At 37.8% G+C, this 16,060-nt stretch overlaps 3 protein-coding genes across 3 annotated transcripts; 1 reads left to right on the top strand and 2 right to left on the bottom strand.

The window, feature by feature from the left end:
• The first annotated feature begins 245 nt into the window (after nucleotides 1–245).
• LOC132187446 (glutaredoxin-like protein) lies at nucleotides 246–7,498 on the top strand. Its single transcript, XM_059601764.2, has 6 exons — nucleotides 246–1,460; nucleotides 3,687–3,742; nucleotides 3,840–4,070; nucleotides 6,141–6,432; nucleotides 6,896–7,092; nucleotides 7,206–7,498. The coding sequence occupies exons 1-6, from the start codon at nucleotides 372–374 to the stop codon at nucleotides 7,357–7,359; spliced, it is 2,019 nt and encodes a 672-aa protein (XP_059457747.2). The 5' UTR covers nucleotides 246–371; the 3' UTR covers nucleotides 7,360–7,498.
• Nucleotides 7,499–9,032: 1,534 nt separating this feature from the next.
• Nucleotides 9,033–10,328, bottom strand: LOC132167148 (uncharacterized). Its single transcript, XM_059578052.2, has one exon. It carries the CDS (start codon nucleotides 10,326–10,328, stop codon nucleotides 9,033–9,035), a length of 1,296 nt encoding a protein of 431 aa, XP_059434035.2.
• A 1,577-nt stretch (nucleotides 10,329–11,905) lies between these two features.
• Nucleotides 11,906–14,747, bottom strand: LOC132167101 (Tetratricopeptide repeat (TPR)-like superfamily protein). Its single transcript, XM_059577998.2, has one exon. It carries the CDS (start codon nucleotides 14,672–14,674, stop codon nucleotides 12,698–12,700), a length of 1,977 nt encoding a protein of 658 aa, XP_059433981.2. The 5' UTR covers nucleotides 14,675–14,747; the 3' UTR covers nucleotides 11,906–12,697.
• Nucleotides 14,748–16,060: the final 1,313 nt, after the last annotated feature.

Genomic DNA, 16,060 nt, shown 5'->3' with positions numbered 1-16,060 from the left:
AAGATGAAGTCCGCTAATTGAACCCGTAAAAGACGAGAAAAGTGGGGCCCGAGATATATCGCGTGGGCCGCCGGCTGACTGAGCCCTATAGAAAAGCAAAAAGATCCTGTGTGTCTCAATGTCTTTGACCTTTTCTTGTTTTCTTTCATTTTCTTTTTTATTATTTATTTAATAATTACGATTCTTTCAAAATCAAATTAGTACAAATTCCACTACGCTCCGCTCCATTAAGCCTCTCATTTTCCTCCATAAAACCCACTCCGATTTCATCGTTCTCTCTCACTCCCTTGCTTTCTTCGCCTTTCTTCCTTGGATTTTCTTTTTTATTTATTTTTTTTCGTTTTTCACTTGTTCAAGAAAGAGAAAGAGAAATGGAGGAGTCATCAAACGGAAACCAATCCGAAAACAGAGAATCGAAAGAGAATCCGAGAGAGGTTGAGGAATTAAATGATTCCGAAACATGCGGTGACGGAAATCATTCCATTTCGAATCAGAATCTTCAAAGAGAGGATGATTTCTTCAAGATAGAGATCCAGGGCGAGGAGAAGGAAATACCAAAGCCCCAAGAAGAGGAGGAGGAAGACGAAGAATTTCGCGATGACATCAGCGAAACGTCGTCGTCGATGACGGACAAGTCCAGCCACGACTCGCTCGGTTCGAACAAAATGAGCGACGACACAGCGAGTCTCCAACCTCACCTCCAGCTCCCGAGGCCCGAGGCGCCCCCAGGCATTTCCTCCTCAAACGGCGACGTCTCGCTCCAGCGGTCGCCGTCGCTGTCTGTGGACATGCCGGCGATCGGGAAGTTCATCCGCGAGAGGAGCGGCAGCTTCTCGGCGGCGATCGTGAAGCGACTGTCTTCTCTCAAGGAGAACAACGACAACGCAGACGCTTCGAAGACAACTGCGAAATCGGCCGGCGTGACCGAGTTCGATCTCTCGGGGATGAAGGTGATCGTGAAGCTCAAGAGCAACGTCGAACTCAAAGGCCGAGTCAGCTTCTTCTCTCGGTCGAATTGCAGGGATTGCACGGCGGTCCGGAAGTTCTTCCGCGAGAAGGGATTGAAATACGTTGAAATTAACGTCGACGTGTACCCTCAGAGAGAGAAGGAGCTCTTCGAGAGGACTGGGAGCTTGTCCGTACCTCAAGTATTTTTCAACGAGAAGCTGTTTGGGGGCCTGGTGGCGTTGAACTCTCTGAGGAACAGCGGCGGATTTGACCGGAGATTGAAGGAAATGCTAGGGAGCAAATGTCCCGACGATGCGCCTGCACCGCCTGTTTATGGATTTGACGACACCGAGGAGGAATGGACGGACGAGATGCTCGGGATCGTCAGGTTTTTGCGTCAGAAATTGCCCATTCAGGATCGTCTGATGAAGATGAAGATGGTGAAAAACTGCTTCTCCGGGAGCGAGACGGTGGAGGTGCTGATTCACCACTTGGACTGCGGCCGCAGGAAGGTACGTTAGATACTCCAACCGTTGATTTATCTTCTCTATCCACGATGATTAAGCGCGTGAGAGTTTGTTTGACTTTTTCTTGCTGAAGTCCTAGTCGCTGACCAAGCTCATTTAGCTATTGAATAGATAATCTTTGTTAAGCTAGGGAGGAGAGGTTGGATGACGATTATACCCTTTTCCTTTTTCGGAGACCAAGAAAGTTTAGGCGACATTAATGATGACCAACATGCGGGGCGGTAATAACCGTAGATAACAAACTCCTCGTTTACTGAAAGGAGACAAGTGATTAACTTAAATTAATTCATTGGGAGTACATAAGAGGCAATAATATTATTTTTAATTGCAATGACATCTTTGGCGCTGCCAGCAATCCTTTTATCAATATCTTTAATCTGGGATGATTTTTTTTTTTTTTTAATATTTTTATATTATATTTTTTTAATAACTTGCTTGAATTGTCATAGGTTGGGAGATGGACCTTCTCATATATCCAACTCTTCATATTTATTTATTATGCTCATATCAGATTGGTTGATATGAAGTGTTTTAAATGTTTGGCATGATAATAAACTACTTAAAATATGTCATGTTAACCGGTGTGACATAAGCGTAAATAGTAAAATTATTCTAGTTTAATTGTTTGGTCTGATTCTAATATAGTTTTAGTGATTCTACATATTACATTTTTATTGTACAACTATTTTATAATGCTGACTTGGCCGTCTTAACCAATTTTTAAATACTAATCTAATGATCGGTTGAGACGGGAATGCTAGCATTGTGGGAGAAGAAAATAATATGTAGCATTAATAGTAGATTTTGAATGAGCGTTGGAGGTAATTATTAGTTGCCAATCCTGATAATGTGCAATTATAAACAGAATATGAAATTATGAGGCCAATCTCTTATTATGATGATGAATTGATATACTACCTAAAATGATGAAATAGGAAAAATTTAGTGGGTGTTATAGTAATGACTCTAATGAGTCTGTCACCGGGTCCCACCTGTCTAGGATTAATTGGGGCTGAGGGCTGAGGGCTGAGGCTCCCTATTTTGAACTTGGAATCTGGACGGGGTAATTTTTAATTCTCTAGGAATTAATAATAATAATATGAACCACGTTACCGGAGTGATTGCCTCCTTTTTCACCATGTCAACCGAACGAGTTAGAATGATTCCTTCACGGTTGGAAAGGCTGAAAGGCTAACAATTGATGTTGGATGGGTCCCGGACGCTCTTAAATGTTGGCTCCTTCCACACGCATCCCGCGGAAAAGAAAAGTAATCGACAGTTTTGAAGGGCCTAATTTCTGCGCTTTCTGTGGCCCCCAATTGTACCAAATTTCGTTTGAAACAGGAATAAGGAACATATGTCGCAATAAATTAAAGTTTTTTTTTTTTTTTTTAGTTTCTTAGCGATTCTGAATTTGTCTTTGCTGTATTTTGAAAGTTATGCTCTTTTTGTTGACAATCCAATACGCGGGATATGCTCGAGTTATTCCCTGATGAGTGATGGCCAAAAATTGTTGAAATTAATCTTTTTTTTTTTCTTTCATTTTTTATTTAAAATTAGTGATTAGTAGGTTTTCTTGAGTGATTCTATGTTTTCTAATTTAATTTATCTTTTTCTAATTGCATAGGGCCATTTTTCCTACTTCATACGAATAGAGAGAGGTCTATAATGATTAGAAATCATGATGCTTCTAATCGTCCTATCTCACAGCAAATAATCTTCATATTTTGTCTGTAAAAAGTTTCTAGCTTCTTTTATTTAATGCTTTACATTTTACTTTATAATTTTTGTTAAAATGCTAAGATGAGGGGTTATTAATACAACATAATGAATTAAATTCGAAGCATTCTACTGAACACGGGACTACTGGGACTAACGAAAGCTGCAGCCACATATAATGGTGGAATGTGCAACATTCTTGACTTTTTTTTTTTCTTTTTTTTTTTTTGGGCAAGTATTCTTGACTTTGTTTGAGTACAGAGCAAATTCAGTAAGTGTTCCCATTTTTGTGACATTGCCCTAATGGTCGAATGTGCAATATTCATAACTTTTTTTTTCTTGGCGTATTTTCTTTTGAACTCTGCATCTTTCGATTAATGCGCTTGCCATGTCAATCATTTTTCTAAAGAAAAAAGAAAAACTGTTTGGATCATACCTAAGTTTCTCTCCTTCATGGATGTAACAATGAATTATATATGACAACAAATGTAGGCTGTTGACATTGGAAGACAGCTGGCCAGGAGGCATTTCATCAATCACGTTTTTGGGTAAGAACATTTCTTCTGCACTGAGTGAAACTAAGTACTTAATACTATTCCTTTCCTGTCCTAGTCAAGTTTCATTATTGGCTACATATTTGTGTAGGGAAAATGATTTTGAAGATGGGAACCATTTTTATCGTTTCCTTGAGCATGAACCCTTTATTCCAAAGTGCTTCAATTTTCGAGGATCTATAAACGACAGTGAGCCCAAGCCTGCGGCTATGATTGGCCAGAGGATGACCAAGATAATGTCTGCCATACTGGAGTCCTATGCCTCTGATGACAGGCACCACGTTGATTATGTGGGCATCAGCAAAAGTGAGGAATTTCGGAGGTACGCTTGATATTCCCATGAATTTAATCTATTCCATCTACAATTCCATTTTGTTCTTTGGTACTCGGAAGTTATGGAGTGATCACCTTCTATTATCAATTTCAAGTTTCAAATTAGGAAAATATTCCCTTTCTTAGAAGTTTGAAGCCTGTTGTTACTTATGTTTCCCTAGGTGTCACCCTTCCATAAATCACCTACCACCAAAATGGAGAGGAAAAATTATTTTCTTAACCAGTTGGTGGCTGTGCTGTATCCGGCTCTTCAACAAGTTATGCCCTATCTTTGGGGCATACTTTGCGCCTTTGTATGCAAATGAGCTGCAGAAATGACCAAGATGACTGATATATAAGCCTATACAACTACTTGTTGGAAATCAAATGGATAAGTACAAAATGGGAGATTCCTGAATCATGCAAAAAATTCTTGTATACAATTCACATACAAACACCAGTCAATCTATGTAGTAGAATCAAAATGTTAACTAACTAATCATCCCAAAAGTATAAGTTTATAGGAAATAGTGAATTTAATTAATTAATTAATATTCTCACACTCTTCCTCACATATGGGCTTAAACTCTCTCTCAACATGTGAGGTCCAAAACATGGAATCTTTAACTTAAATGAGGGGTGAATAATAGAGGCAGCATAGTTCGAACTTAAGATCTCTCCTCTAATACCATATTAAATCATCAGTTATTATAAAAGTTTAAATTGGCAGAAAATTGTGAATTTAATCATTTAATTAATATTCTTACACAAAATAAGGTTGGACAAAATTTCAAGATGGAAACTATAACACTAAAGTAAAACTTATTCTCTCTTCATTTCATTGGGGTATGAAAGCATAACCACATGAAAATATTTAAAATGTTAGCATGTTTGCTATACCATTGCGCCCATAGTCCCTAAACAGGCATGGTACTAGGATGGACAGTGGTAGCAGCATATGTATCCCTTTCATGACCCTCCAGCCTAGGAAACTCTTGGAGAATCATTCTCTCCCAGCCATATAAATATCCCTTGTAGATAAAAATTCTTTCCTGCTCTTATCTGCTTCACCTGTGGCTGCAATGACTTTAGCTTTGCTTAACCCAGTTATTTTGGTCAGACAGGACTGTCAATGTTTTTCACCATTAGTTTCCACTTATACTTCACTGTTAAAATTTTGTCTGATTAAGCCCAATAGCTGTATCTATGTGAGTAGATCAGATTTTACATGAAATTTTTGGCCGTGCAAGTTTTTGCCTTGGCCGAATTTCGCGTCTCCAAATCAGATTTTTAAAAATTATTTTCATTAAAAATATTTTTTATGCTATCTATAGTGAAATTGGTAATTAAAACTCATGTTCTTATTTGTGTTCATCATCATAGGATTTGGCTAGGGTATACTCACCCCTAAGCCGATCCCTATATGTGCCCATAACATCTCTTTCAAGATTTCAAATGACAAAAAAATGGTTTATGTAAATTAAACAAAATAGTTTGGCTATCGAAATAGCCAACTCCTAAATGTGATTTTGATCATGGTTATGCTATGCTATGCATGCAATCCTAATAACTTAATGTGTTAAATTTGGATTAATGGGATACGGGGTAGGACTAGCTCCAACATGGATATGAAAAGTGAAAATTGATTGAAAGGATTTGCTCTTGTTCAACTTTAAATTAATGCCTGCACCCAAGCTGACGGAACAACATGGTGCTCTTTAGGCTTTAGCGTTTTACCAGAACTAGGGGCAGATAATTGGTTCATATTTGATAAAGCAGGACACCTACTTTATAGTACAATAGCTACCTATGATATATAGATTGTTATCATAGCACTTTCTTCTTTGAAGGCGTTGGCTTAGATTGTGCAAGCTGCCAAGCTCCCTTGTAATCCTTTCAAAGTACTTATTAAGTTGTTTATTTTATAAGTTGCACGGATTTGGGGTTTGCCCTTTAGGGATGGGTACACGAATTGGCCCTGCCTTGAGGAGTTTCCCGTCATATAAATTATTTTTGAGTTTCGTACAATTCAAATAAAATTAGGTTCTCTAAGAATAGTTTTTCAATCTCTCAACTGCAGGTATGTAAACTTGGCTCAAGAACTTCACCGGGTAGATCTCCTAGCTCTCTCTGAAAATGAGAAGCTAGCCTTCTTTTTGAACTTATACAATGCCATGGTCATCCATGCTGTAATCAGAATAGGGTGCCCAGAGAGTGTAATCGATAGGAGATTCTTCTTTTCGGATTTCCAATATGTCGTCGGAGGGTATCCCTATTCCCTTAATACAATTAACCATGGGATCCTCAGAAACAACAGGAGACCCCCTTACTCCTTGGTCAAGTCCTTGAGCTCTGGAGACAAGCGTTTGGAGGTAAACAATTTTCACTTAAGTCATTACTGAAACTGAAACATATACAATACAACTCCCCTTGAATCACACAAGGTATAGCCATTCATATTTGAGTATGGTCGAGTGTTCTGAATTCTATTTTCAATTTTGAAAATTTGAATAGTTTCCCTTAATATTTGATTAGTTATAGAATATATGTTCTAAACAAGAAACTATGCTTTTTAGAACTGCTTTTTGCTGTTTAGCAAAAAATCAAGAGCATTAACAAACAACCCGACACACAAAATACTCAAAACTATTTTCACCTTTATGTCACATTACAACAATAAAACAAAACAAAAAACACCTTCTAAAAAGCATTAGCAAATGAGCCCTAAATCTTTTGGCTACCATATTTCCTCTCTCACGTAGCTTTTATTAGTTTCTTGATTTCTGATTAGAGATGGTGGGATAAAGTGTTAACCATATTTATCAATTATGCCAGCTTTCTCTTGCTAAAGTAAGTCCATTGATTCACTTTGGGGTGTGTAACGGGACAAGGTCAAGCCCAACAGTGAGGTTCTTCTCACCCCAAGGAATTGAACCTGAATTAAGATGTGCTGCGAGAGAGTTTTTCCAGGGTGGTGGGATGGAGGTGGACTTGGAGAAGAGGACTGTATATCTCACCCGAATAATTAAGTGGTGAGTCATAAAAAGTGCTCAACCTTTTTTCCATTGTATAGACATATTGTTAAACAAGGCCACAAATGCCACTTATTTTACAACTTTGCCATTGCTCTGTATTTTCCTTGCAGGTTAAATGTGGATTTTGGAAATGATAAAGAAATTCTGAAGTGGATCCTCAATTACTTGGATGCAACCAAAGCAGGTCTCTTAACACATCTTTTGGCCGATGGGGGCCCTATAAATATTGTGTATCAGGACTACAATTGGTCCCTAAACTCTTGACTACCCACCCCTCTTGGCCATTATTTCAACACTATAAAAAGAAATATTTGGTGCCATGTGATTGGTTCCTGAATTAGCGAGAGAGAGAGAGAGAGAGAGAGACTGTATCTAATATATATATTAAATTTTGATATCTTTGATCATTAACTAGGGACTGGTTCCATAATTCCAAATATTGGCAGCGACTTGCCTCCCAATTAAATTCCAATAAATCTAATTATCTAAAGGCTAAATTCTTACCGCCCTATAAGCCTAGATACACTAAAGAGCATGTTTGAGATTGTGTTTGAGAAATAGAGCTTTTAAATAAAAAGCGTGTTTTTGCAAAACGAATACTTTTGTTTTTCAAATGCACACCCAAACAGGCCTTAAAGCTAACATCAAACATTGTTGTTAAGCTCGTGCCTATGCTCCTCATGCCACCATTGTCATCGCCGGCCTGCTCCCACCATTGCCAACACTTATTAAAATCTTAATTGTTTAACACGGTTTAAGTGTAATTTTAATCATGTATTTATAAGTTTTTGGGCACCTCTTCTTACAAACTGGGTTTCAAGGGTGGGTTATATCTTATACTTGTATTATTTAGTACCGGAATTAGCTACTAGGCCCACTACATCGAGTATGAGATCGAATGAGTTGCAATTTTGTAGTCGAGTCGTAGATAGTGAGATCTATAAGCGAAATTAAATATCTTGATACTATATATGGGCGTAGTGTTAAGCCACTAAATTAGATAGGTGAGTATAGTCACTAAAATAGAAAGAACTATCATTGGGTAAGTGTCAATAGAGTGGGTTGTGGTGAACGTCGATTGTAGAGTGTAGTAGTATGTTACGATCCTATGTGTCTCATGTAGCCTAAGTACAATTTTAACTATGTATATAAGTTTTCGGACACCCTCCCCTTGCAAGTCATTTTTTAACAATGATCGAGTTCTACCTAAGGTTTATATCAATCAACACACATCCACTATAAAATGACAAGAATGAGAGCAGGTATGGTTTCGCCTCACTATGTCAAACCCACTATATCAAGGGGAGGCCAAACAAAGTCGTACCATGGTTTGGATGGTCATGTGGAGCGAACCGGTGATCTTGTCCCCCTAGAAGGGCTAGGAGCCAAACTCGGCGCCGTGGGGCCTTAAACCTGGGCTTAACATCAATGTTTGCCGTTAGCTTAATGTATCTAGTGTTAGTGTGAGGCAATGGTGAACCACCCCAAGCTTGGGGGGTTCTGGACTACCCAAATTTTTAAAAATGTCATAAAATTTGAAATTTTCTTTTGAATTTTAAGTTTTTTATATGATTTTTTTTAAAAAAAAAAAATTTCCCCCTCTCTTAAAATTCTAATTCGGGGTGGTTCCTAGTGGGACACAAGCAATGAAGCTTCAAGGTAAACGATAAAGAAGGAAAAAGCTCTCTCTGTCTCTCAGACTGTGTGCATGGTTGGTTTTTGCAGTGCTTAAAATAAAGCTCAGAAAAACACCAAATTATTCTCCCTCGCCAAATCTGCAAGTACTGCCAACTAATCACCACAATAATAGACTCCTCATATGAAAGTTAAAAGGACAAGGGAACCTTCTTGGTTTTTTTTTTTTTTTTTTAAGTACATTGAACAACAAAAAGGAACAAAGCAAACAAAAACAACTAAGAAACTAAACAAGCCTAAAATTAACAAACCAAAACCAAAGAAGAAGGATCCTTTCCACTAACAATCCTAATAGAGGGAGTAGGAGGAGTAATGGGAATGCTGCCAGATGAAAATCTGGTTGCGGCCCAATGTGTCACTGAGTGGGCACAAAAGTTTGCACTTCTATTAACTTTTCGAGCTCTCCAAGAAGAAGAAGCAGAGATAGAGTCAAGCGTCTTTAATATAATGGGAGAGATACGCCAATCTTGAGAGAAATTAGGATTGAGTAGAGCTAAAATGACAACTAAAGAATCTCCCTCCAGGATAAACTTTTTGATGTTGGAAGAAGAAGCCAGAGGCACAGCAAGAAGAACAGCCATAGCTTCACCAATGTTAGGCAAACATTTAGAGCTAATCTGAGAAGTCATTCTTATAATGTTACCTGAATTATTACAACAAACCGCAGCTTGCACTGAAAATGAATCCTGAATAGCAGTGTCATAATTGATCTTAAACCAACCTGGCCGAGAAGGAATCCATTTTTCCACTAGTGATATACTAGATTTATGCCAAGCTTCAAAATGCTCAAGTGTTAATTTATTAACATTCCTAGAAACTTGTAGATCATCGAAAGTGGTGCCATCGTGATAGGCTTTGTTATGAGAAGACCATAATATATCACATGCTACCGAAGCAAAGATTTGAAATCGATGATGATCTTCTATTGGAATACCAAGCATAGCCCAAGGGTAGAGGATAAGATTTATCCAATCCCTCATATTAGAGAAATTAAGAGCCGTTGAGTCAAGAGGCCAAGATGAGCTACGCCAAATGATACGGGCAAAGCTGCAATTGAAGAATAAATGTTGGAGAGAATCTTCTAATACTTTGCATAGAGGGCAAGCTTCAAGATTAGATGGAAAAATAGAATTAAGCCGTTCTTTTGTTGGAAGGATGTTCCAAGCTATTTTCCATAAGAAAAGCCGGAGCCTATCATTAAGATTGAGCTTCCAAATGGACTTCCAAAAATTTGAAGAGGCTAGAATAGCATTTGTGGAATATCTCGAACTGATAGCAGAAAGATAGGCTGAGCTAGTGGAGCAGCGCCCTGAACAAGAGGGAGTCCAAATATATTTTATATTGGGATCTTTAGAAACATGAATTTTTGAAATTTCCCTTACAGAATCTTTCTCAAATAAAGCTTGAAGCATAACAGTGTTCCATTTCAAAGTCTCATGGTGAAATAAGTCAGAGATAAGCAATGAAAGTTGATGACAATTATTCGGAGATCTTGGAGAAGGCTTAAATAATGGAATTGTGGGAATCCAAGGAGTCATCCAGATTGGATAGTGAGAATTTATGGAGACTTGTAAGCATGCTCCAGAAATAATCAAAGGTTTGCTTTTTTGAATTCCTTTCCATAACAAGAGATATTTGAAGGAGAAGAAGTCGTTAGGAAATCTCCATACCTAATATACTTCTCTCGAAGATGATAGACCCAGATATTATCAGCATTAGTAAGCGTTTTCCAACCAAGCTTTGCCACTAAGGCTAAGTTCATTGAGGACATTTTTCGGAACCCCAGCCTACCTTGGTTGCGAGGAATACACATTGATCCCCAAGATTTGAGAGATAGGTTTTTGGATTTGCCTTTAGGAAAACCCCACTAAAAATCCTCGAATAATTTGTCAAGAGCTTTACAGATGGAATTCATAAGAAGGAACGTTCTTATTGAGTATAATGGAATAGAAGATGTTGTGGCTTTAATGAGAACCATCCTTCCAGCACGAGAGAAAGTTTTAGCTCTCCATCCATCCATTTTCCCATGACCTTGTCCAATATTGGTCGGAAGACTTATTTTTTGATTTACCAATGATGAAAGGAAGACCCAGATAAAATGACGCCGAGGAGGTGGGCTGTATGGGAGAATTCCTTTAATGTTGTTCACAGTTGAAGCTATGGTATTTTTACTGAAAAGGATAGAAGATTTTGATGAGTTAATCGCCTGTCCTGACCATTCACAATAAGGATCCAAACATGATTTTATTGTATTAGCTTCGGAAGAGGTAGCCTTTGCAAAAATAATAAGATCATCAAAAAATAAAAGATGAGTGATCGAGGAACAATTTCGAGCAATGCTGATTCCCTTAATAAGACCAAGGGATTCTTCTTTATTTAGGAGCCTTGATGACCTCAGTACCTAGGATGAATAAGAATGGAGATAAAGGATCTCCTTGGCGTAGACCTTTAGCTGGAGTGAACAACCCAAATGGACTACCATTTATGAGAATTGAGAATGACGGTGTGGTAATACATATCCGAATCCAGTTTATCCAGATAGGATGAAACCCAAGTTTACTCAAGATGGCGAATAAAAAATTTCATTTCATCCTATCAAAAGCCTTTTCCATATCAATCTTGATGGCCATAAGTCCTCCTCTTCCTTTTTTTGATTCGAGAGAATGAAGAAGTTCATGAGTTAAAATAGAATTGTCTTGAATACTCCTGGAAGGGACAAAAGCTGATTGATAAGGTGAAATAAAATGATGAAGAAGACCCTTAAGCCTATTAGCAAAAATTTTGGAGATGATCTTGTAAATAATGTTGCAAAGATTGATTGGTCGAAAATAATTGACCGTGATAGAACCCAACTGTTTGGGGACCAAAGCAATAAAGGTGTGGTTCTGTTCCTTTAAGAGATGATTATTCATAAAGAAATCCAAAACACTCTTAATGACCACATCTTTAACAATACTCCAGTATTTCTTATAGAAAAGAGCTGTAAAACTATCTGGACTAGGAGCTTTGGTAGACCCAATACTGGATAATGCATTAAAAATTTCTTGTTCTGATAGAATAGAGCACAAATAATGGTTAACTTCAAAAGAAATAAAGTTCTCAAACAAGTTGAAGAGATCATCAGAAATAACAGGCTCGGAAGAGGAGAATAATGAGGTAAAATGATTAGAAAAATAGCTTCCAATAGCTGGCCTATCAGAGATCCAAGCCCTAGACTGTAATTTAAGATAATCAATTGTATTTCTTCTTCTCTTGATCTGTGGAGGCATGAAAGAATTTGGTATTTAAGTCTTTACATGTGAGCCAAGTTTCTCTTGATTTATTCCTCCAAAGAGATTCTTCTAATATGAATAGTTCATCCAATTCTTTTTTTAGAAAAATTTCTTCATTGTAGGAATTGATGGAGATATTGGACTGTTGGATTGCATCAAGTTGACTAGTAAGAGAGGTGATCCTCTGCTGGATATTCCCAAAATGTAGACTATTCCATGTCTTAAGAGCTACTTTCGTAGATTTCAATTTTTTGGTAAGAGTGTAAGCAAGTGAACCTTCAAAAATAGAATCCCAAGCTGCAGAAATGACGTTCCCTCATGTAGGAATTATTTCTTTATCTCTAAAGAACCACTTTCCACACTGCTACACTTTGAAGACTGCCTCACATTCCTTTCCAACAGGTGAAAAGGTCTACCACTCGTCTTGGCATAACCCAAGCTAACCCAACTCGGTTGAAGAAAGCACTCCATGAGGTCATAGCAATCTCACAATGGAAAAAAGATGATCCATAGACTACCCACTCCTCTTACACATATAGCGCTAATCAATCACTATGACTTGCCGCTTCCTCAGGTCATCTATGTTGAGGATCTTTCCTACAACGACTGACCAAGCCAAAAGCACCACTCCATGATCACAAATCATGTTCAGCTCCATCTGCATGTTGCAAGCATCCTTTCTTCAAATGCAAACTTAAAGCATCCAACATTTCATATATAAGCCTGGCTTCAGGATGATCTCTATGCTCAACTGTAAATATATGAGTTGTCCCATTCACATGAATGAGGCTTTGTCCAGGAAATTTTCTCACTTTGTAAGACTTCATTTTTGTTCTTATTGCTGCAACCCCATCCCACCTTCCTACTGATGCATACATGTTAGCCATCTCCACGTATGGAACTGCCACCTGGGGTTCCAATTCAAAGAGTTGGCATGAAGCATATTCACCAATCTCTATGTTACGGTGAACCTTGCAAGCACTAAGCAATGCACCCCATATGCCTGCATCAGGCTTGATAGGCATGTTTTGGACAAACTCCAATGCTTCTTTTAGCCTTCCTGTGCGTCCAAGAAGATCTGCCATACAGGAATAATGGTCTAATCCAGGACTTATATCATATTCTCTAGTCGTCATAGCAAAGCACTCCCATCCTTTCTCAAGTAAACCTCCGTGAGTACAAGCTTGAAGAACAGCAAGAAATGTTATGTGGTTTGGCTTCAGTCCCAACTCCAACATCAGATAGAAATGGTACAGAGCTTCTGTAAATTCTCCATTTAAAGCACAACCTGCAATCATAGTTGTCCAAGAGACAACACTTCTCTCAGGAATGGCATAAAAGAGCTCTCGAGCATCATTTATACTTCCACATTTTGCATACATGTCGATGAATGCATTGCAAACTATTAGATTATCTTTTAATCCATTTGAAATGGAATGGTCATCAATCCATTTCCCAAGCTCAAGTGCACCTATTTGGCCACAACCTGAGATCAAAGAAAGCACAGTGACCAAATCAGGTTTATCACCAGCTGCTTCCATGGCATTAAACAAGGCCAACGCCTCATTCATATCCCCTTTTTCAGCATACCCACTAATCATAGCAGTCCAAGAAACACAAGTTCTTTCAGACATGCTGTCAAACAAAAATCTTGCAGAATCTACATCTCCACACTTAGAGTACATAGACACAAGGGTATTGACCGCAGCTATATCTAAATCACAACCCAATTGGATTCCATGAGAATGAATCAGCATACCTTGAAATAATGCCTCTGATTGCACACATGATGAAAGTATACTAATAATGGTGCTTAAATCAGGTCTAAATCCGTTATACAACATGCATTTGTAAGAATTAACAGAATCAAAGAAATTTTTAAAATTTGCATACCCTGCGATTATGGAATTCCATGAGACAACCGTCTTCACACTTATGTGGATCTCATTAAATACCAACTCCGCCAACCCCAAGTCACCACATTTGGCATATGCAGCAATCCAAGTGTTAGCAACCGAAACATCAGCATCTATGCCAATTTGAATTCCAAATGAATGAAGCGATTTTACCAATTTCAAACTCTTAGTATGCAAAACCGCTTGAGTTAGCCCCATAACTGTAACTGAATCAGGCTGAATCCCCGCAAACCTCATCTCATGCAAAAGACATGAAACTCTATCAAGAAAACACGATCGAGCAAACCCAAGAAGTATTGCATTCCAAGAAGCTACATCTCTCACGGGCATCCTCACAAACAACCTGTGTGCATCATCCAACTGATTGCATTTGACATACATGTCAACAATTGCTGTTTGCACAAAGATATGAGACCAAAATGGAGATTTGACGACATGGGTGTGAATGATTTGGGAGTATTTGAGATTGGATATCTTGGCACATGCTTTTGCTACAGGGGAGAATGTCAGATTGTTTGGTTCGATGCCATTTTGCTTTACTTTGCGGAAGAGAGTGAGGGCTTTGTGGGAATAACCATGGTTTACAGCTTCTCTTATGCTGAAATTCCATTGACCAATAGTTGAGAAATTCGAAAACCAATCCAGACGTGGAGTTGAGAGGCAAATCCTTTTGCGGAGTTGAGAATTTTTAATCATTTATCATTGTTTTGGAGGCCGTTAGAGAAATTATTTGAGAGGCAAATCCTTTTGCGGCGATGCTGTTAGGGAAGGGGCAGGATCCGGAAAAACAGGAGGTGAGCAAGAAATTAAGGATACGCTACTGTCGGCCGGAGACAAATAAGTGGGAATTTAAAATTACGATTTTAAGAATTGTGTTTTTAAAAAATTATAATTTTAAAATTACTATTTTTAAAATTGTAAAAGCGTTTGGTAAAATATATTAAAAAATATTTTTTTATCAAATATTTGTTATGCAAAATGGTAATTTTGGTTTAAATTTGTGCTTTTTCAAATAAGCACTTTTTAATCTGTTTATAGAAATTACAAATTTTTTTCCTATTTTAAATTAAGTTCTTCAAATACGTTACGTTTAACGCACCCGTAGTTGGTGAAATCATGAAGATGCTGCTTTTTTTTTTTTTTTTTTTTTACATATCCACACAAGAGGAGGGAGGTAAATTTAAACTAATGACATTTGTTTCATTAGATATGATCTTAATCGATTGAACTACCTTTAGAGGACTGGAGATAAGTTTTAAGTAAAAAAAAGTTAGAGCCGGATAAGTTGAAGACAATGCAGACATCGATTAAAGAGGAAGCTGGGTTTGATGGATATGGGCCTCGTGAGAATATGGCTAGCCCAGTCTAACACTCAACATTAAATCTTTGTTGTTAAGAATAAAAGCAAAGATGGTTGGACTTCCATGGGTTGGGCCCACCTAAATCGGGTTTGCTGGGGATAGAGGCTGCTGGAGGAGAGATGTTTCCTAGCCTAGGCAACTACACCAAATAGGTCCCAATTAAGTGCTTATGACAACATTTTACCATCTGCGATAATTCCACATTTTCCTAGCAATTAATGGCTTGTTTGGGATTTCATTAAAAAGTTTAAAAAGTATTTTTAATACTTAAGAAATCGTGTCAAACAAAAACTAGCATGTTTGGCAAAAAATTTTAGATTTTTTTTTTTTTTACTCTAAAAATGGTCAAAGCACACTTTTGCATAAAACAGTAAGCCTTAGTGCCGCCACAAAATTTTAGAAATTTTGTATACGTGAACTTTGTTTTGAAAAACAAAATACAACCAGGCTTTATCATTTTCTATATTATTTCTGCCTTTAAGAATCGTACATCAACAATATCGTGAAGAATCAAAGAAATGAAATATATGGATGTGTGCTAGTGCTAAAAAAAAGAGTGAGGTTGGCTAATAAACATTAGGGTTTCTTTGAATCTTATGAGCGACTAATAGTGTTGAGGGACATTCTCCATCTGCGACACAGACGTGGAGTTCAACAACCAATGACAGGAGAAGGTGATAACAGGAGGGACAGTACTCCTCTGACTGCAGGGGAATAGGTG

The sequence above is a fragment of the Corylus avellana genome, chromosome 2 (assembly GCF_965113065.1).
Source record: "Corylus avellana chromosome 2, dhCorAvel1.hap1.2, whole genome shotgun sequence".
In the NCBI taxonomy this organism is placed as follows: domain Eukaryota; kingdom Viridiplantae; phylum Streptophyta; class Magnoliopsida; order Fagales; family Betulaceae; genus Corylus; species Corylus avellana.
This window is presented reverse-complemented; position numbering and strand designations above follow the sequence as displayed.

Coding starts and splice junctions, on each gene's coding strand:
- LOC132167148 (XM_059578052.2), bottom strand. CDS start 10,328: ATGACTCCTTGGATTCCCACAATTCCATTATTTAAGCCTTCTCCAAGA.
- LOC132167101 (XM_059577998.2), bottom strand. CDS start 14,674: ATGATTAAAAATTCTCAACTCCGCAAAAGGATTTGCCTCTCAACTCCA.
- LOC132187446 (XM_059601764.2), top strand. CDS start 372: ATGGAGGAGTCATCAAACGGAAACCAATCCGAAAACAGAGAATCGAAA. Junction 3,743..3,839: donor TTCATCAATCACGTTTTTGG/GTAAGAACATTT, acceptor ATATTTGTGTAG/GGAAAATGATTTTGAAGATG. Junction 7,093..7,205: donor CTCACCCGAATAATTAAGTG/GTGAGTCATAAA, acceptor TTTTCCTTGCAG/GTTAAATGTGGATTTTGGAA.